General features: G+C 37.0%; 2 protein-coding genes across 5 annotated transcripts in view; one reads left to right on the top strand and one right to left on the bottom strand.

The window, feature by feature from the left end:
• The window catches only part of LOC131034876 (uncharacterized), a 102,552-nt gene extending 84,120 nt beyond the window's left edge, over window positions 1–18,432 (bottom strand). For 3 of the 4 annotated variants that reach the window (XM_057966480.2, XM_059213083.1, XM_059213084.1), the window contains exon 1: window positions 18,127–18,432. The gene's annotated coding sequence lies outside the window, so the exon portion shown is untranslated. Of the gene's footprint in view, window positions 1–17,994; window positions 18,107–18,126 lie in introns of those variants that run through there. The other variant, XM_057966481.2, reaches the window with a different exon arrangement.
• On the top strand, window positions 6,613–7,248 carry LOC131858866 (uncharacterized). Its single transcript, XM_059212334.1, has one exon. The coding sequence runs from the start codon at window positions 6,613–6,615 to the stop codon at window positions 7,246–7,248; it is 636 nt and encodes a 211-aa protein (XP_059068317.1).
• Window positions 18,433–21,182: the final 2,750 nt, after the last annotated feature.

Here is a 21,182-nt window from a genome sequence, read left to right on the forward strand (position 1 = left end):
GACTCGTCATCGCTACTACTGCTTTTGTCAAAAGAGGAATCATCGTCTGACGAGGATTTCTTTTTCTTTTTCTTGGACGTCTTCTGCTTGCTTTCTAAATCCATTGCCCTATTATAGGCGTTGATATATAAAGAGGGAGGTACGATCTTCATTTTCCGTCTAAGAGACGTCTTCAAACCTTCCACGAACCACCGTTTTTTCAGTCCGTCTGCGGGCTGGTTCTCCATTTTTCCTAGGAGCTCTTTGAGCCGCCGGCTGTAGGTTTGAACCGTCTCATTCTTCCTCTGTTTCGTGCCGTAAATTTCGGCTACGATCTCATTATCGTCTCTTAGGAGACGAAACTCCACTTGAAATTCCTTCTTCAAGTCAAGCCATGTGCTAATTTTAGCCTTCTCCGTATCAGAGAACCAGTCGATGGCCACGCCCCTTAGGGTTGTGGGAAACTGTGTTACCCACTTGTCCGGATCGGTAACACCATTCGCTTCCCAAATTGTTTCACAAGTGCAACAGTGGCGGACAAGGTCTTCTTTCTCGTCCCCATGGAACTTTGGAAGTTTTTGTTTTTGCGCCATGCCTTGTCTTTTTACTACTGGTGGCTGTTGTCCTACTCCGGATGGGTTAGATCCTGTAAGAGGTGCTTGACCGCCATGCCCCAATGTCCCTTCGACACTCTTGGCAGCCCCGATGTCTTCTCCCTCCCTTGCCTCCTCCCCACTCCATGTGGTTTTCCTAGCCTCTGGTGTGTGTGACAAGTCCCTCAAGTCCCTCAACTGAGTTTTAGTACACTCTATCCTGCGGCGGGTTTCCGCAAGTAACTCCTCCCGACTCCGTGGGTGGCCATCGGCCTCACTGTCCCCTTCGGAGCGTTCCTCCCCCCTTCACTTATACGTCCGTCGCCTTTCCGCTTGCTGTTCAAGGATCAAGGCACGTTGGGCTACTGCACATTCATCTATATACTCTTGCTTATTTTTGTCTTTATTCAATGTATTGGGCATTAATTCCCGTACAGCTTTATATATAACAACAACATATAAAAAGTAGAACACTTTTATTCATTCATCCTGTGGGATACAAGTCTATGTCAACAATATGACATAATTATTACAATGAGTGTTCTTTATTCCACCCCGTACGGCTCAAGGTTCAAGTGTCCCATCGCATGCCATCCTGTTGCGCTTCCCAACGATGGTTGTTTTCTTCATACTGTAGGAGGATCTGTTGGTGTCGTTCTTCGCAAGTAATTTCCTCCAAGCGAGCTCGTTGTGCGAGTGAAGCTTGTGCGAGCAATTAGGGGAGGTGGTTCATCAACTGATTCACCGCAGGGCTAACTTCCAGTGCGGTCCACACGGCACTTGTTGGAACTTCCGCCTCCGTGGCCTCTCTTCAGACGTAGGTTTCGATGGCCACCTGAAGCAGGATTGAAAATTCCCTCGTAGTATCTTCTCCGTCGTAGAGCTCTCTTCGTGCGTCGTCCGCCTCAGGGTTAATCTCACTCGCGGGTAGGCCCATCGCGTCCGTACGCCATCCGCTCCTTTTCCCGAGTCTGTCTAGGCAACGACGCCAAATGTTTTGCCAATAAAGTGTAATTCAATGCATTGCAGAAATAATAGACATGACAGAATATAAAGAAACTCAGATCTTCATTGATTCATAATAATGTCAGTACAATGACAATGACCATACTAACTCCGTCCCCATGACCAAGGACTCGCTAATATATAAAGGTGACCGGTCAGTTACCCGGTGTCAACTGTCGACAACCGACGAGTTAACTGCCGTCATTTTACTCTAATTACATTAAATGTCTTATTGCTTAATTACCCGACAACAACCAAAATGAGAGCCCAAGTCACTTATTTATAACTTTTTGCCAACCAAATTCAAATTCAAATGCACTCCAAATACGCCCAATCATGCTTCCTAAAAAACTTTGTAAACCCTTTTTATGGGTCAGTAAAGGCAAAGCTAAGATAGCTCTCACCCTTTCAAAATTAATTGTAATATTTATGTTTGGACACCACATGGCCAAGAAGCTTACCTTAATGAACAACAAAAATGAATTTTTTTAGATTGAGGAATATACCATACTCCCTACACATGTCAAGAGCTTGCCTTAGATGAGTGAAATGTTCTTTTGCATCTTTTTTGTTCATAAGTCCTTGAAAAGCTATATCCATGGCTCTTTGAAAAGTTGTTCTAGCATTGGACAATCCAAAGGGCCTCTTCCTATATGCCATGACTCATTTCCTTCAAGCAAGTGAGTGCCCACAAGGAATGGATGAGCAAAGGTATACTTTTGTTAAGAAGTATGTTCTTTCCATTATTAGGAGCCTCAAACAATTTAGACACCTGATTTCAAATAACAAAGTTACTTGATGGTTGTGTTGTGAGGTATTCACACATTGCCCCATTGGAAATGGGGACCCCCACTTTTCGCTTTCTAGGGTTAGTCCTTTTTGCTTAGTCCTAGGTTGTCTTAGAATCCTTACTATTAATTTTTGCATTGAAGGGATAGAATTGAGTAGCCAAAGAATTCATCAATTCAGGTGAAAAGGGATTAAATGAGGAGTCTTCCCTAGGGTCACTTTTGAAGATTAATTTGATATGGACATTGAAATGACTTAAGAATTGGAAGTTTGGATGAATAAAGTATAGGCAAGGGGAGAGATTGAACGAAGTGTCTACATAGAGTCATGTCCCTTGCTGGAACAAACATGCCTTAGACACATCCTTGGCCTCAAGATTAGAGCGAATTCCTTCCTTAAGCCTTCTTGAAGGGTAAAAGTTAACATGTTTCGTGAAGATTTGGGATATGACCTAGTTGAGTGAAGGGAAGTGAAGGATTGAGTTTAAGGTTGTTTGAGATCATGTACCTCTCTAAGGACTTAGGGCGAAATTTTACATTTAGCTCCCGTACCTTGCCAAGGGTCAAGAGCGAACTTGTTTCATGTCCTCATCAAGGTCCCAGAGCAAATTTTGTCTTTGAGTCTTGTCCTTGGAGAGGACATAGAGAGAAAATCTTTACTTAGGTCCTACCCTTCCTAAGGTCCTAGAGCGAAACCTCTAAGTCTTGTCCTTGCTTAGGTCCTAGAGCGAAATTTTGTTTTAGGTCCCGTTCTTCTGAAGGTCACAAAGCGAATTTCCTCTATAGATGTTTTTTAAGGGCTGAATTGATGATGCTTTCAAATCAATGAGGTAAAAGAGTTTCAAGTCATGTACATGTAAAGATCCTAAGGTCTTCATTTAGGTCCTGTCCTTGGAAAGGATGGTGAGCGAATTTCACCTATCTTGACCTTGTCCTCTCAAAGGACGGTGAGCGAATTATGCTTTGGGTCTTGTCCTCATCAAGGACATAGAGTGAAATCCTCATCAAGGACATGGAGCGAGCTTTTTCACTTAATCATGAATCTCGCATCAACTTGGAACGAATGAATCTTTTAAGGCCTGTCCTCATCAAGGACATAGAGCGAATTCATCTTTTGAAACTTGTCCTTAGAGAGGTCTTAGAGCAAAAAATGCATTAAAGGTCTTGTCCTTCCAAAGGACATTGGGTGAATTCATCACCTCAACCTTGTCCTTGCTGATGGTCTAGAGCGAACTGCTTGCCTTGTCCCTGCTGATGGTCTAGAATGAACTTGAGTGTGTCTTAGAGCGAACTTTGTTAGACTCATGCCTCGTCCTTACCGTGGTCCAAGAGCGAACTTTACCATTTGAAGCTATCCTTAGGAGGGTCATAGAGCGAAAATGTCATTATAGGTCCTGTCTTGACCTTGACCGCCCAAAAGACATGGAACAAATAGATGAGAGCGTACCTTGCAAAGGTTAGAAAGCGAATTTTGATTTAGGTCCTGTCCTTGGAAAGGACAGAGCGAAATTTTCATTTATGTCTTGTCCTTCCAAAGGACAAAGGGCGAAATTTTGATATGAGTCTTGCCCTCTCAAAGGACGATGAGCAAGCTTCATTTAGGTCCTGACCTTGGGAAGGACAGTGAGCGAATTTGTCATATAGGTCTTGTCCCTAGCAAGGACATAGAGCGAGATTATCTTAGAGCGAAATTCCACAAGACAAACATTTGGGCACCTAAACTAATTCAAAAATTAGAATTGATAGAAGGGAGAGTGTGATTTACCAAGTCGGCCAGCATCAAGAAGGATAATTTATATTTTGTTTACACTAGATCAAGTCGGCCTCGCATCCCAAAAGACACATCTCTACCCTAGGTCACATATATAAGGGAGCTCAAAAGATCATTTTAACATCAAACCAAAACATTATCTTTCTCCATCGGCGAATTTTGTCAGCAGGTCAGCGAATTTCTCCAACTAGACATCAGATTTTGTCAGCACATAAACAAATTTCATCAAAACGTAAATGAATTGCTCCAATATAAGGGCGAAATTGGACTTTGAAGGTGCAGACCTGATGATCAAGGAAGACAGATTTCATCATTAGACAGCCCAGATCTGCCCTAGGACATTAAGTTTACCTTTTAGACAGTGAATTCAGTTATCAAAAGGAGCAATTTCCCCTATAGAAACACATATCAGACCTGCACATGTAGAATGAGAGATTGGGTCAAACTAGAAGTATGAAAAGGTTATAAATCATATGTGTTGATGCTTATTTGTTTATTTTGCAGCAAATGAAGAAAGAAATGGAGAGAATCACGTTGGAGGAAGATCAAAAAAAATGTCCTAAAAAGAAAATGTCAACATCAAGATCAAGTTGCAAGGAAGATATCTACACCAGCATGCAAAGGGAACGCTTCATTTACAAGCACAAAATACCTAAGAGGAATCTCGATTCTCACCACACCCTGGAGGCATGAAGAGATCAAAGGAGTGTTAAGGAGAAGTCATACAATCACTCCAAGGCAGGCAAGCAAGGATGGAAGGAGGACTCGGCTATATCAATAATTCCCATCACCACTACTTGAGCAAGTTGGATAATGTTGAGTATCAAGAGATATCTCTTTGATATCTCTTCATCATGATGAATCTATCCAATTTACAAAGGTGCAAGTTAAAGGTGGCCTCCTAGTCATCATCCCAGTCACCATTTGCCAATTAAAGAAGATCCACATCGGCATGTCTTGATTCAATGAACCTGATTCACCAGTGATGGCACAAACTGCGAGGCACCTATCCCTGATGTCTATTGGTCCACACTTACTAAATGTAATTTTCTCATTGGTCAAACTGAGTTTGTTGTAACAAACCCTAATTAGGGTTTTCATTGTAAAATCTTGGCCATTGATGGCGATTTAATCCTGGCCATTGATGGTGATTTAATCTTGGCCATTCATTGTAAATGAGCTCTCTATAAAAGCTCAGACTCTTCATTTGTAAAGGTTAATAGTGAATAGTTAGTAATAGAAGAGAATAGAATAGAGGATAGAATAGAAGTAGATTAGGCGAGGGAAGAATTGTTGGTATGACTTGTAAATGAGATACTCTTTTCATTGAAGTTTGGCGAAATCTGTTATTTCAACAAGCCTCATGGTTCTACTTCTCAATTTATTTTCATGTTGATTAGATTGAATGGAAGAAATTGTTGAATGAATTTGTGTGGAATTTGTTTTATCCATACCACTAGCCTCTTGCTGATTGTAAGTGTGCCTTGCATGGTCAACTGAAGTGATATGAGCTTAATTTCGGATCGTTCTACACTCATTGCTTATGCATTAACTTGATTGGTGAGCAATGTTTGATGATATTGATTTGAACATCTTTGAAACATCCTTAGAAGATTGCATTGAGCTTGTGTCAAATTGTTCAGTTTGATGGTGAGACCTCGCTCAGTAGGATTCTACCGAGTCATTCATCTATATTCCTACGCTCTTAGGATTAGAATAGACTCTCTCAACCCTTTCCTTTTGCCTTTTTTTTCAATTCAAGCTAGTTTAGGATCAAAAGCATCACTATATTGTAACATCAAATGATCACGTTCCAATAAATCAAGCATTTAGGCATTCGAATGTAAGTTCCCTTGTGATTCCAGCATAATCACATCAAACCAATGAGCTTATCCACACGTAGTGACACTGCATTCATGAACCTTGGAGTCGTTAGGTTGCCCATCCAAGTGTTAAAGAACTCTTGTTGAGCAAAGACTTGGGTGAGAAGAGGGCAGGTTAGATTACTAAAGTCATGGAGTATGGAAATCAAGGTAACAAAGCCGGTAACAAGGTAAGGCTTGTGTGAACAACTAGTAGGTGTTTTTGAAAGTAACAAAAAGTAAGTTAGGGAGGCGGTTCTATTTCTCCAAAATGATGCCCAAACAGTTGCACATGCTTCTCCTTCAAGCTAGGTGCAAAACATGACTCATTTCCTTCAAATAAGTGAGTGTCCACAAGGAATGGATAAGGCTAAAAGAAGACATTTTAGGTTGCAATCTATCCCATATGTGATCTTGAATGGTATACTTTTCAAGAAGGATTTCAATGGTGTGTTATATAGAAAATTAGATGGATTGATGTTGACCAATTTTTGCAAGAATTTCATTGTGAACAGCATGGAAGATAATGAGAAAAGGCTATTATTGGCCTAGTCTATTCAAGGAAGCACATGCATGGGTGAGGAAATATAAAATGTGCCTTCTCAAGAAAAGAAATGTTAGAAGCTTTTCCCTTGCAGCCTATCCAAGTTGAGCAACTCTTCATAAAGTGGGGAATTGATTTCATTGGAGCCATTAACCCATGTTCCAGTGAAGGTCATAAGTGGGTTCTCACTACTACTAACTATTTTACAAGATGGACTGAAGTTGTAGCATTAAAAGAGGCTAGTGAGAGTGTTGTCCTAAACTTTTATGAAGATTTGGTAACAAGATTTGGTACTCCTGATTATATCATTTCTGATAATGCCTTAGCTTTTGTGGGAACAAAGATAAGTGAGTGGGCAGTGCATAATGGCAGATTTTCTTATACATCTTCAAACTATTATCCTCAAGGGAATGGACTAGCTATGTCCACAAACAAGAACTTAATTAAAATCATCAAGAGGAAAATTGAGGATAATCAAAGAGCATGGCATACAAAACTGAAATCAACTCTATGGGCTAATAGAATCACCCCTAAAAGGTCAACTGGTAACTCACCCAACATGCTGGTCTATGGTAAAGAGGCAAGGTTTCCTATCTCCCTTGAGCTTCCAGCTTTTGATTTGGTCAATCAACTTGAAATGATGGGAGAAGAGCCAATGGCAATAATGTTGCAACAGCAAGTAGAGTTGGAAGAGATTAGAGATTAGACAATGAAGACAATGGAGTTGCACCAAGCACAAGTGAAGAGGTCTTTTGACAAGAGAGCAATCTCTAGAATCTTTAAAGAAGGTGATACGGGCCTCAAATGGCATGTGCTGAAGAGCAAGCTTGAGAGACACACCAAATTTGATTCAATGTGGATTGGGCCTTATGTGATTTCTAAGTGCAAACAACATAATGGTTTCCGACTATCCAAGTTGGATGGAGAAGAGCTACCATACCAGTCAATGGGATTCATCTCAAATTCAATTCATGTATATAGTTTAGCCTAGTTTCATTTGCAAAGAAGTGTTGTCGTTGAATCTACATTCTCCTTAAAGGAATGTATGCATTCTCCTTAAAGGAATGTATGTTTTAGTTCTTGTCTTCCTCTAAGAGTAGGAGTGCATAGGGTTTTCCCTTTTGTGTTTTGAGGCAGGTTAGTTGTTAAAGTAGTTCCCCATGACTTTGTACCCAATGGAATGGTAAGGCTACTAGATCTCATGTTTAGCAGACAAACATCCTGCAAAGGTCACCAAAAATGTTGGCATTTCTTGCCATCTAATCATTCTTGGAGGCTAGGGTTTATCATGCATGTTAGAGGGGTTTAGTTTGTTTCCTGATTTTACACCCTAAACCCTTGACCCTTGTTGGCTTATGTTCTAATCTATCGTTGACCTATTATCGCCCGTTCTCAGTCACCTTAGTTACAACCTAAGTCCTTATGTTTGTAGAGTGACCAACCCCTTTTCCTAGCACAATTGCATGTCAACCTTTGTATTTGTGCTTATAAAAATCCTTAAGTCCTCTCATTAAGCACCTTGAAGGTGGTCCCCGCTTCTTTCACATGGCTCCCTATCATGCGACCACAAGACTTCAAAGGCTGATCCACTTCAACCCACGATGGTGAATTGCTATGACGCATTTCCTAGTGTTAGTACGGGCCCACTCTCTCCATTGCTTCAAATTAGTCGTGAACTCTAACTGTTTACGACGCTCCATGTGGTCATTCCTAACTAGTTTCACACTATTGTGGGCTTCAAAAAATAGGCTCATCACATAGCCACAATACTGCAAAATATGGACACGTGTCTTGAGCCCACATATTATCCCCACTCCCTAAAGACACTGACTTGTCAAACGGATCCACATGAGGCACAACTTCAAGTACAATGGTGCACAATTGCGAAGACTATCCATCTTGTTCAAAAGGGATTACCTATTGTGCAAGCCCCAACTCATGATGTGCAGGTTTGACTTTTGGAGGACAACTTCCAATTGGCCAATAACTTTCGACATGTCATACCATCCAAGTCATAATATTCAAATCCAATTAGAGCACACGATCACCATTGATCCAACACGCAAAATTTCAATCAACTACCCACATTAAAACTTAGAAAACCATTATCTACAAGCCTTTTATTTGTAGGAATAAGCCTGATAGTATGAATTTTGGACATAGTGATTGCCATTAAGACTCAACAACCATTCCAACCACTATTTCTTCGAGCCATGGGAGTTGTAGAATTTTCTTCAACACCCTAACATGGGATTGAAGAAAGGAACATGTCCCATGCTCATCTAATGATAAGATCTCTTCATCCCATGAGCTTGAGTTTGAAATGTGGCACCATAATTGTTCCTCCATGTCCATTGATTGTTGCACATAGTACTTTCAATCCATTCCAAGCATCTTTCTTTTGTCAAAAGACATTCCCCATGCCTATGGATCAGATTGAATGTACAAAGTCAGATTTTTCCCTTCTTTCTGGCATACATTGACGATTAAATAGTTTGATAAGCTTCATTTGTAAGGGTTACTTCCTAGGTGTTCTTTGCAAATCTCATGCATTGTGCATTTGTGCATCTCTGTTATTGCAACAGAGCTTATGCCTCTCCATAATCAATAGAGTTTCTAGATTCACCTTCTCAAATAGATAAATGTTTATGTATTTGACATAAAATCTTAAGCATTGTCTCCTTCAAAAACTTTAGGCAAGATGGCAAGTTCTATGCAAGTTGTAAGTTGTGAATTGATCTCATAGTCTTGATTGTGAAAGTTGGACTTTCCTTCCAAGATTGTCAAAATTATACCTAATCAATAGTGTTTCTAGATTCACCTTCTCAAATAGATAAATGTTTATGTATTTGACATAAAATCTTAAGCATTGTCTCTTTCAAAAACTTTAGGCAAGATAGCAAGTTCTATGCAAGTTGTAAGTTGTAAGTTGTGAATTGATCTCATAGTCTTGATTGTGAAAGTTGCACTTTCCTTCCAAGATTGTCAAAATTATACCTTCCCACAAACACTGTTGTATAAGCATGTGAGAGTTTTTGAGTTGTGTAGAAGATATTTTGGATTGTGATAAGCAAGAGGCAACATATTTTATTTTAGATGCAAGCCTTTTAAAACTTTTTCAAGGATGCAATCCATTGACAACACGTGTACAATATGCAAGAAGGTATTTGACCAACTAAAAGAATGAAGACAATGTCATAAACTTGGCGTCCAATATAAAGATAAGTAGAATAATAAATACTAACCAATAAGTTGAATAGCCCAAAAAAAAGGAATAGTACAACTTGATTCTAGCTAAAAATGGTATAACCAAAAGCCAAATGGTACAACTTGAACAATGAGGATTAATCTTAGATAAATGTGCAACAATATTTTTATTTCACCTTGTCAATCCGCAACTAGAAGCTCCAAACCAAAATCAACACTAAAAATTGGAAATCTTGATCAGTTGTATGACAAGCCTAATCCCTGTTTAGAATTGCTCTTAATGGTTAGGAAGGTTTTGTTAGGGTTTAGGCAAATCGGAGCAAAAAACAATATTAAATAGAATGCAGAATAAAAAGCAAAAATAAGAATTCACAATAACACACAAATTCAACATGGTTCACCCATGTGGGCTACATCCACAAATAAACAGTTGTTCACTTTCTTCTATTATCCAACAAAGAAACAAATTCCAATCTCATGGCTTTTCACATTCCAAGGAAACTTATTTATATAGCCTTTTTGGCAGTTTACAAAGGTTAGTTTACATACCAAAATAACAACCAACTCCTTTATCAAACGATGGGAAATTTTTGCTTCGGGGGCATTGCCCCCAAACCTCTACCGTGGGCTCTGTCCCAGGCCCCCCATGCCCTACAAGAGGGTCTCTACTCCCCTTGCACTTGCCCATTAATTGATTTGGGGGGGAAACACAGCTATCAAAGTCACTAAAATTTAAGCCCGGCAACATGACCAGTTACCACATACCAATGGATTTTCATCTGTCCTTAAAAAATGTTCATTTTAATAAATTGAAATTGATAGACTGAGCAAAAAGATCATTTTTCAAAAACAATCCTCTTTTTATAATTTTTTAGTAATCAGATTCTACATTGATAAAATTAAACCTAATTGTGAGTTAAATTTATTCTGCACTAAGAAAATTAAAACCTAATTGCAAGTTAAAACTTCAACCAAAACAGCAGACCTGAGGATGATATCACGCAAACACACAGTGTTTAAAATATGAACAACAAACACTGAAAAAGCTTATCTTCTATTAAACTGAAACAACTTACACTGCACTCAAAACTATTATCTCTATCTTCTTCTCTACACACAGTTATGCACGTTAGGTCTCTATTATTAAATAGGAGAAGCTTCTAGGCTTCACAAACACCCATTTCAATGGAGCGCAAAGTTAGGAAAAGAAGAAACTAATTTAGAAAGCAAAGAAAGCAGAAGACCCAAAGTGCCTTGTTCTAGAAATAAGAACAGCAGTTAAATTTTAGAATTGTTCTAAATATAAGAAAAGTGTTTGTATCTTAGAAGACCTGTGGTCAGCTAAGGATTAAAAACAAAGTTAATGATTTCTGTGCTTTGCTAGAGGAGAACAACAGCCAAGCAACAGGTATGTATAATACAAGAAAAGTCACATGCATAACTACCAAAGCCACAAACTTACATGCAGAGTTGAAATACCACAGATAAGCCAGAAGACCACCAAAAATATATCACCTGATCTATGGAAATGAAAAAAGTGGATACCACAGTAGAAGCTAGACAAGCAAAGAAGAGCTTTGTAAATTATTGGTAGCTTACGTGTCATTGAAGATGCTTGGGTAGAGAAGAAACTGGATGCAGATTAAGATAGCCATGTTTCAGACAAAGTAAAGAGTTTTAGAAGGATGAATTAATCTATGAAACTGGGTTCAGCATCAAGAGCCCGGATGCAGGTCTGGGCCCAGTCCCGGTGCGGATCTGGGTTTGCTGCAGGTTCCAGTCAGCAGTCAACAAAGTGGTGGCTCCTCCTCATACACCACATTGATTGCTTTTGTGACTGTGATATACGCAGGCTCTGTTGCTACTATTAATTATTATAGTGTGTGTGTGAATTTTACATGTTTTTTGTACTAACGAACATAAACCCCAAAAAAATTTTAGCCAAACCGGCAAACCAGATCCCCGAACCTGAACCTCCAACTTAGGAATGATAAAATTACAAACAAAGGTTCCTTATATCAATAACCAAGTTTAAAACAAGAGGAAGAGATCAATAACAACATTAATTAAAGCTCAATGATAAATTTAAATTATTGTCCTTTAAACACGAAATAATGATTGAGAAAAAACCAAAGATAGGTTTTTTGTCATTAGTTGTCTGCTTAGGGGTCGATCCTCCTACCGTAGTTGATGGCGATAAGGGAAAAACTTCGAACAGCTTGGCTATAGGATTTCAACGACAAGTTAATGGCATTAATGGAAAAGCTTCTGTGGTCTGTTCGCATGTGTTCAGCGGCAGGTCAATGGAAATTCAAATCCTCCCTTGTTGCAGCATGACCACCAATAAGGGCTTTGGCAAAATCCCTGAAGGAGAGTGCAAGTTTTTCCTAGATGCCACCATGGTGGTGAACAAACCCAAATCCTCAACGAACTGGAAACAAATCAGGGAATCCAACAATGGAACAGTTAAATTGGGAAAACCCATTCAAATCACTAGTAAGCCCATTGAATTAAATTTTGGTGACGATGTAAAAAAAGAAATAATTGAAGTAAAGAATTCTTCTCAAAGAAAGGGTTAATCTGCAAGTTTGCTTATGGCCTTGTCTCCTAGATTAAAACATGGCACCCCACATTCAATCCTTCCATGAATCTTTTACTGTTAAGCCTGTTTGGGTTTGCCTTCTCAATTTACCACTTCATTTCTGGAGTGAATCTTTCTTTGAACCTATCAATGACTCCTTGGGCAACCATTTCGCTATTGGCAAGCAACCTTCTGATTTCATTCATACAACATTTGCTCGCATATTGGTAGAATTAGACACTTTCTTCTAATAAGATTAATCCTTGGATTATGAGGGACTACCTATTCATTGTCGAACATGCTATAACATTGGCCACCTTGCTACAGACAGCCCCATTGCAAAATCCAAATAAAATCATCATGCTACATGGTGGAAAGATGCTACTTCTCACCATTACATAGTTGACAGCCTAGTGGGAGTTCAAGAAATTTTGGCCGAGCTTGAGCAAAAAATGGACAATTTACATGCACAACAAGAGTCGAGTCATGACCAAGGAAAATCAATAAAGGAAAGTTGCTCTCCTCATCATTACATTGTTGAGAGTTATATGGGTGAACGTGAGACTTCACATGTATCTCAGCAAGACTTGGACTATAATTTGGCACAGCAAGATTCATCTAGGGCAAGAAAAAATCTAAAGAAATGTCTCCAACTATGATTGATATTAATCAACAGATATCAATGGGCAGGTGTGGGGAAACCTCTACAACTTCTATAGCATCTCTGCAGACACACAAAACAAAGAAGGCTGCAATGAAGCATGGAAAGTGATGTAAAAGAAAGAGAAAGTTTCCAGCAAAGGCAATGATGCATGCCACAATATGCATCTATACTCTTGATCCAAGAACAGTGTTAATGTCTCCAAACTAGAATAGATTGTTTTAACTTTCAATGATCCAAAAATTTAGAATCCTCAAGGACAAAATTGTGCATCCCTATTTGTGTATTTGATGCATTGTTCTTTTATGGCCCTTCATTTGGAGCAGCCCAAATTTTGTTATGGCCCCCTAGGCCAAATTCACCAATCAAAAAAAATAAAAAATCACTTGTATTAATTTTTTTTTTTGTCATTTGAGCAAATGAATAATATGTTTCCACAAATCACCGAATTTCAGCCTTACATTTCTCTTACAATTGTTCAGATGTTTCCTAATTTCAATGGCCTCTCTAAGCTTTTTTCCCAAATAATGCTCCTCTCTGACCAAAATTATTGCTCTTTTTATCTAATGGGAAGAACAACCTTAGGATACTAAAAGAAATCTTCTTTCCCAACCGGTTGAAGAAATTCAAAATTTACATGTCATACCCATTCATTCTAAAAAGTAGAAAAAAAATCCTTTGTCAAGTGACACTTTTCCTCTTCAATGTAGTCTGCATCCCAGATCTTGAATGCACTATTGATGAAAGTAAAAAGAACATCAATCTTTTAAGAAGGACAATGATGTGGTAAGGCATGGAGGTAGAGATCATTTTCAGTACCTTTTCTACAAACATTTTGTGCCAAGGACCCATCACTATTTCTTGATACAAGAACATCCAGAAAAAAGAGGAGAAATTTTATATTATATTAGTTTCATGAATTGAATGAAATTTCCAAAGACTTTCATTCCAATAAAGCCACTTGACGTAGAAACATCTCCCACTTTGGTTGTAAATGGGTTGAAGACAATGCTTTGCCTTCAAAATCTTCCATGAAAATATTCACAACAACTAGATATAGGAGAGAATCAATAGCCGTATCTTCAATAGAATAAATGTTCTTCAAAGGAGGAGAAAGTAGATCTCAGATGAAGTATGTTGATTAAATAAATTACGAAGGCAGTTATCATTCAGGAGTGAGCTTTAGTTATGCCATATTTACAACTATTTATAAGAATAGATACTGAAAATGCGATTAACAATAGAGGTGAGAATTTTATCTATAATCTGTATTTTGATTTAGTCTTATGTGTTCCTTTTTTGATTTAGAGTGGTATCTAATACAAAGTTTAAGTGGTTTTGTTAGTATTGCCACATATCTTCCCAAGGATTTCTTATGAAATTGGCTCCTCGTTGTTTATAGTAGTCCTTTTTAATCCCTATAAAAAATATTTAGATGCTGAATAGGAGCAATGTTTGGAGCTTCGTGATTCATTTGATGAATTAAAATATAGTTAATTTGTGAGCATGTCTATCAATGCTAGTATTTAGCCATTATGTTTGGAGGTCACAAGTAGGTGATTGGCAAAGTATTAGGGGATCAAGTTTCTCATCAGTAATCCTTTGGCAATATTTTGAATCCTACATTACTGAATTGGCCAGAAAATTGGCCATTTCCAGATATGCATTTTATCGAAATCAGGTACTAAGTCAAATGAACTATTGGTCAGCATAGGATTCGATTTGGAGTTGTTGGAAACATTTGGAAATGTTGCAGCTCAAACCCTGATGATTCTAAGGTCAATGTGACAAACCTAGAATGAATCGAACAGTTCGTGAAGATTTAAACACCACATTTTTTTTAATCTTTAATGAAGAAGCCCTAAATGACTATTGCAACACTGTTAAACCCTATGCCCTCAAATTTTTACAAGTGTACTTTGCATGTATTTGTTTGCATGCGGATGGGTAGGTTGAGCAACCTCTAGATTTGACCTAACATCCTATGAATCCCTCCCATCCACCCTCTCCCCTCTATGGTGCACTCACTTTGGATTTCACTAGTGGTTAAGTCATTTGGAAGAAAGCCATAAACTATGGATGTTCTCGGTCTTTGGCACAATGTTGTTGAAAACCAATGCCCACAAATATACTGCAAGAAAAGAACCAGCAGCTTAGGCCAAATTGTACGAGGACACAAGCAAGGAGACAGGCTAAAGCTAAGTCTAAAGTGACTGGAAGGTCAAAACCTTGAAAAAAATGGATGCCACTACAGCTAGGACTAAGACATAGGTTAAGAAAGCTTCAGAGAAAGCCACCAAGGAACACTGTGACTATTTGAAGAGAAGGAAACCAAAACAGCAAAATTCATTGCAAAGCAAGAGGTCGAAAAATGAAAAAAAGAATTGGCCAAGAAACAAGATGAGAAACAGCAGAAAAAGACTCATGGAAAAGATGGAATAGACACAAAAAGCAAGTGCTGCAGAACGAAAGAAGAATAAACAAGTGGAACTTACTAAAAAAGTCAAAGGAAAAGGAGGAGAATGACAAAGAGACCTTGCCACAAAACAGAAACAGAAGTAGCCAAAAAAAGTTACCAACAAAGAAAAACAACTAAAGAAATAAGAGTAGTTGATGTCTGACAAGAAGCCAAAAGAGAAAATTAAAAGAAGAGAGATAGCCACCTAGTTGGGCCAACGATCAGATTCTATGGAGGGAAGAGTCTCTAGTTCTCATCAAACTAAGGCTCAGCTCATCAAAGATCATCCTGATAGAGTGTAAGCCACAACTTCCAGATTAACAAAATAAGTGAGCATAAAGGTTTTAAACATTTTAATTTGTCTTCAACAAGAAGAAACAAAATGGAATAGTGCACGAGAATAAACCTCTCTTCAAATTCGGAGGGAAGTTTCCGAAGACCTAAACTAACCTAATCTTAAAACAACCCTAGACAAAAAAAACCTAGAAACAAAATATACAATTATGCACAATATACAAGATTCACAAGGGGAGGTTTGCATAAATGAAATAACTATGATTTTGCCTTAGATACAGATACCAGACTATAATAACCATATTTGCAAACGAAATTTTCAAATGTTAAAGGATTAAGTATCTAAGCTAAACACACAAATATGTTTCAGCTGGCTAATATAAAGAACAGCTATTCAGTGCAGACAAGATTCGAAGGAATAACAAAAAGGTGACATCATTCCATGAATTAAACAATTGCATCATATACAAAGCCACAACCTAAATAGATAGGAATCCCCGATACAAAGCTTGATTGTAAAATCCACTTTAAATTCAATTAATGGAATTACAAACACACGTTCGACAATAACTATAGCTTGAACAACAAATTTTTGTAGCATAAGGGTAGCATCAACTATCATATGTAGTTTATGTGCTCAAAGCACTTATTTATAGATTACAAATGCTCAATCCACGGGACTTTAGAATAATATAATTTTTATCCCAAAAAATAAGCTTTAAAGCAAAATGCTTGAAGGGATGGCAAAAAACCTGGAAAAAATAAACTTTAATGCAAATCTAATCCCAAAACAAGTAATAAAATAACAACTAACTACAGTGACCTAAAAATAGGCCTTCATCCTCTATCTACAAATAGGAACATAAAAAATAGCAACTGTCGGTTATAGCCCTTGCCAAAGATGGTAGTCTGCCACGTGAATGTCCACTATGATTCTGATGCTAATCTTTATTCTACAACCCGAATAATATAAACAAAGGAAATTCAATAGACATCACAGGGTGGGATAATTATATGCTCAGGAAGTGGAGTTTGTTAAAGCCTGGATTTTATCGACCCAACTCAGAAACCGACAAAGGTTAAGAGCTAAATGGGAACCTCCTCTTTCTGGGTGTATTCAAACTCAAATTTGACAGAGCCGCGAGATAAAATCCTGGAGCCTCGGGAGCTAGTTGTGTGATCAGGAATTGTACAGAATCCCTGATTAGAGCAGCTTTTATTGTCATTTGAGATACAGAGTCCCCTAACTGAAGACTGGACAATATCCTTCACTTAGCCTGGAATATTTTGGATTCATTTGATTCTTTTTCTTTCCAGCACCACTTCAGAGAAGCCAATAAAATAACAAATTTTCTTGCTAACTGTGGGGCAAATTCCAAGGAGATTGCAGTCATTGATAATGTCGTTGAAAGGTGGTTGGGTTTATCAGATATTTGGGAAACAATTTTCAAGTTCTTCCAATTTATCTTTCTCTACAGTGAATAGCTGAGGATGGCAATAGATCACCATGAATTAATAGCAATCTTCTTCTCAGCTATTTATCTGTTTGCTTTTTTGCAAGGGGTTTAGTGTATTTGAAGTTTGTGGAAGACTCTATTTGAGCCCATAGGGATAGGGTCCATCTCGCAGGGAGAAATAGCGTATAATTGTCTCTGTGGTATGAAGCTTTTTCTGTCAACAGGTATATCTTTGTGATTTTCCTTTCAGGTTCAGTTATTTGATAACGAGGAGGGGTGAACTCTTCCCTATTATATGAAAAAAAAAATGAATTTAAATTAATTAAATTAAATTATTTAACAAGGAAGTCCTGCTCCGTGCATTACATATGGCCAAAGTTTAAGGAAGACCAACCTAGTATGGAGAACTGTGTATTGTTCTCACCGTTATGTTAAGACTAGTGCAAATTTGAAATTAGTCATTTGGACAGAATTTTTTATAGAAAACAACTTCTAGGGGAAACAATACCTTGACAAAAAGTGAATCCACTTTGCGTGCCGCACTTCATCGTGACTAACGACAAATATCACGAGTCGAAGCTCCTTACAGGGATAAATCTGAGCCACCCGAGATGGGAAGAACCCTTACAAGCTCAAAAGTGGATGCAAATAATATGAATTGCATGATGTAATGAAACAAGAACCTCTTCTATAATTCAATGAAAGCATGTAGTATATGCTAGTACTACAGTGTAATATAATCAGCCGAATTAACAGAGGCAAATAACAATGTCGGGATAATACATGAAATTCACCAATAATTGGAACCGCTGATGGGATGCAAAATTCCATCTGAAAAGATTGACTAGCACTAGTTTGAAAGCTCTGTGAAATTATACATATGAAACGAAAAGATCTTCAAAACCCTATAATGTACAGAAGAATACCTAGTCCCACTTTCGGAAGAGCAATTTTGTTCTATTAAAAAGTCGCTCTTCCTCGCGTGCCAAAATTGAACGATGTGAACTGGAGCGAAAGCGAGAAAACGCCAACAACCAAACCCTTCAAATGCTAGGAAGAACCAAGACAGAGCACGTCACGCCGTCATTTCATGTTCAGACGTACCTAAATTTCATGAAGTTGCAGTTTGACAATAATAAGCGACAAAACATTTTCGTACAAAATTTGCTCGTATTCGAATCTACTCTATCACCTAGATTGTTCTCATTCTCATCTATTTACCCGCTTCCTCTTGTTTAGTGTTTACATAGAAATCTGCTTTATATATTAATTCTTTCTTTCTGTCTTTCATCGTATTTCCGAACTCACTTTCAGTTTTGTTACAGTACCAGTTTGGCGGTTTAACCGTTTTCCTAACCTTCAAAGTTTGAAAAAACATGAGGCTGTGGTCCTATGAAGGGGGCTATCTAATTTTTTTGAGCGGGTGTTTGTTCACAAATTTTGAAAAAACATGAGGCTGTGGTCCTATGAAGGGGGCTATCTAATTTTTTTGAGCGGGTGTTTGTTCACAAATTTTTAGGCCTTTTTAACAATTAACAATTAAAGAGAATTATATAGATTTTATAATAATATTTATATAATTGATTAATGTTAAACATTTGCAAGAGGGATCTTATCAATTATTGTTCAAATATTTTTCTCATCAACTAAAGAGTGTTCACAAGTCATTATTAGACCTTTTTAACAATTTACAATTAAAAAGAATTTTATAGATTTTATAATAACATTTATATAACAATTAACAATTAAAGAGAATTATATAGATTTTATAATAATATTTATATAATTGGTTAATGTTAAACATTTGTAAGAGGGTTTTTTTTTTATTTTTTTTGTTTGTTTTTTTTGTTTTTTTCTTTCACAAGTCATTATCAGACATTTTTAACAATTTACAATTAAAGAGAATTTTATAGATTTTATAATAACATTTATATAACAATTAACAATTAAAGAGAATTATATAGATTTTATAATAATATTTATATAATTGGTTAATGTTAAACATTGTAAGAGGGATCTTATCAATTATTGTTCAAATATTTTTCTCATCAATTATTATTATTTTTTTAATTTTTTTTTCAAGTCATTATTAGACCTTTTTAACAATTTACAATTAAAGAGAATTCTATAGATTTTATAATAACATTTATATAATGCTCATTGAAAATTTTAGAAATTTAGTGGTTAATGTAAAAAATTTGTAAGAGGGGATCTTATGTAAATGTCTAATTTATTTTGTTTATCAATTATTGTTCAAATGTTTTAGAAATTTTTTTAGAGTTAATGGTGTTATGAACTTTTTTTTGGCTTAAAATTCAACGCTTATTAAATGCATATTAGATATGTGTATTTTTTTGTATTAACAAGGAAATTTCAACTTATTTTCAATCCTTAAATTATAGTAGGTACACTTGGAGAAGATTTCAAATTATCCTTCATATTTAATTTAAAATATACATGGAATGGCATGTGTTTTTAAAATTTAATTAGCAAATCAAAATGGCAATTGCATGAAACTATCACCGAAATGTCTTCTAATAATGACTTGTGGCAAAAAACTCCTAAGTTAATGAAAAAAATTTGTAGCTCCATCTTTAAGATAGTTGTTGGAAATTGATAGCTAAAATAAAGAGGCTCTTATATTTTAATATAAGATTCCACTTTATCCTATAGTAGTTTTTTTTATCTCACGGGAGTTGGTGCTCTATAAAAATAGATCATAATGTTACAAGTGTGGTTGTCATTGCACCAAAAGATCGACCTATTAATGTCTGATACAACCACTAGACTTATAGAATCCATAAGAGGCGGTTAAGCCATGTCACAAACCCAAGTGTTGCGCTGCACAACAAAAGGAGACCAAGGGCATACACCTTGCAACAATCCCCCCCCCAACGCAAGCGAGGGGTTTGAACCTGTGACCAAGCTCGGATACCACATGTTACAAGTGCGGTTGTTGTTGCACCAAAAGATTGACCTGTTAATGCCTGATACAACCACTAGACTTATAGAATCCACAGGAGGCGTTTAAGCCATGTCACAAACCCAAGCGCTGCGCTACATAGCACAAGGAGACCAAGGGCGCACACCTTGCAACACATAAAACCCCCCATCAAATGACCACTTTTGTTATGCCCCTAACCCTATAATGTGTATTGAGCTAGGAGTAGTTGGCTTGTGGCCCTAACTTAACTCTTAAATAAGCTACAATAATTATTATTATAATCATATATATGTATTTAGGTCACCCTAGGAGTTATGATTAAGTATCTTATTACACGGTCCCTCTTTGTGACATTGACGATACTTTTTACTTACATGATATTATGTAGTAAATATGCATGTGGATTTAGTTTACATATGTATGTTTTTTGTTGAGCATATGTGTATCTAATGCTTGTCATTAATGTTTAATGATACACAATTAATGGTTTTATTTCAGTGTATATTATGATGCTTATGTAATGGGCTAAAGTTACAATTGTGGTTGCTAAGATGGATGCAGGGTGATCCAACATGCCCTCTAGGATGGAGAGGGAGATCATCACTAGAGAGTGTGATATAGATGTGGGAATTGGGTGAATGATGACATCAAAGTCTCCACACACACACACACAGATTTAAGCCATCATTGTCTTCCGGTTGTGTTTGATTGTTACCCCTTGCATCACTTCGAGGAAGTGTTGGTATGACCTATGTCGATCCTAGTGTTTGGACCTAGATCTATGTGATGGTTAGATTTAACCTTTTGTCTAGATCATTGCCCTCTTGGTTATATATATATATATATATATATATATATATATATATATATATATATATATATATATATATATATATATATATATATATATATATATATATATATATATATATATATATATATATATATATATATATATAATCAATATTATTATTACTTCATCAATACATATATATGTAGATGTATAGTCACGTACAATGCATATACATATATGTATAT

The sequence above is a fragment of the Cryptomeria japonica genome, chromosome 10, assembly GCF_030272615.1.
Source record: "Cryptomeria japonica chromosome 10, Sugi_1.0, whole genome shotgun sequence".
NCBI lineage: Eukaryota > Viridiplantae > Streptophyta > Pinopsida > Cupressales > Cupressaceae > Cryptomeria > Cryptomeria japonica.

What these genes read in the sequence shown, in the direction of transcription:
- LOC131858866 (XM_059212334.1), top strand. Translation starts at nt 6,613, where the DNA reads ATGTTAGAAGCTTTTCCCTTGCAGCCTATCCAAGTTGAGCAACTCTTC.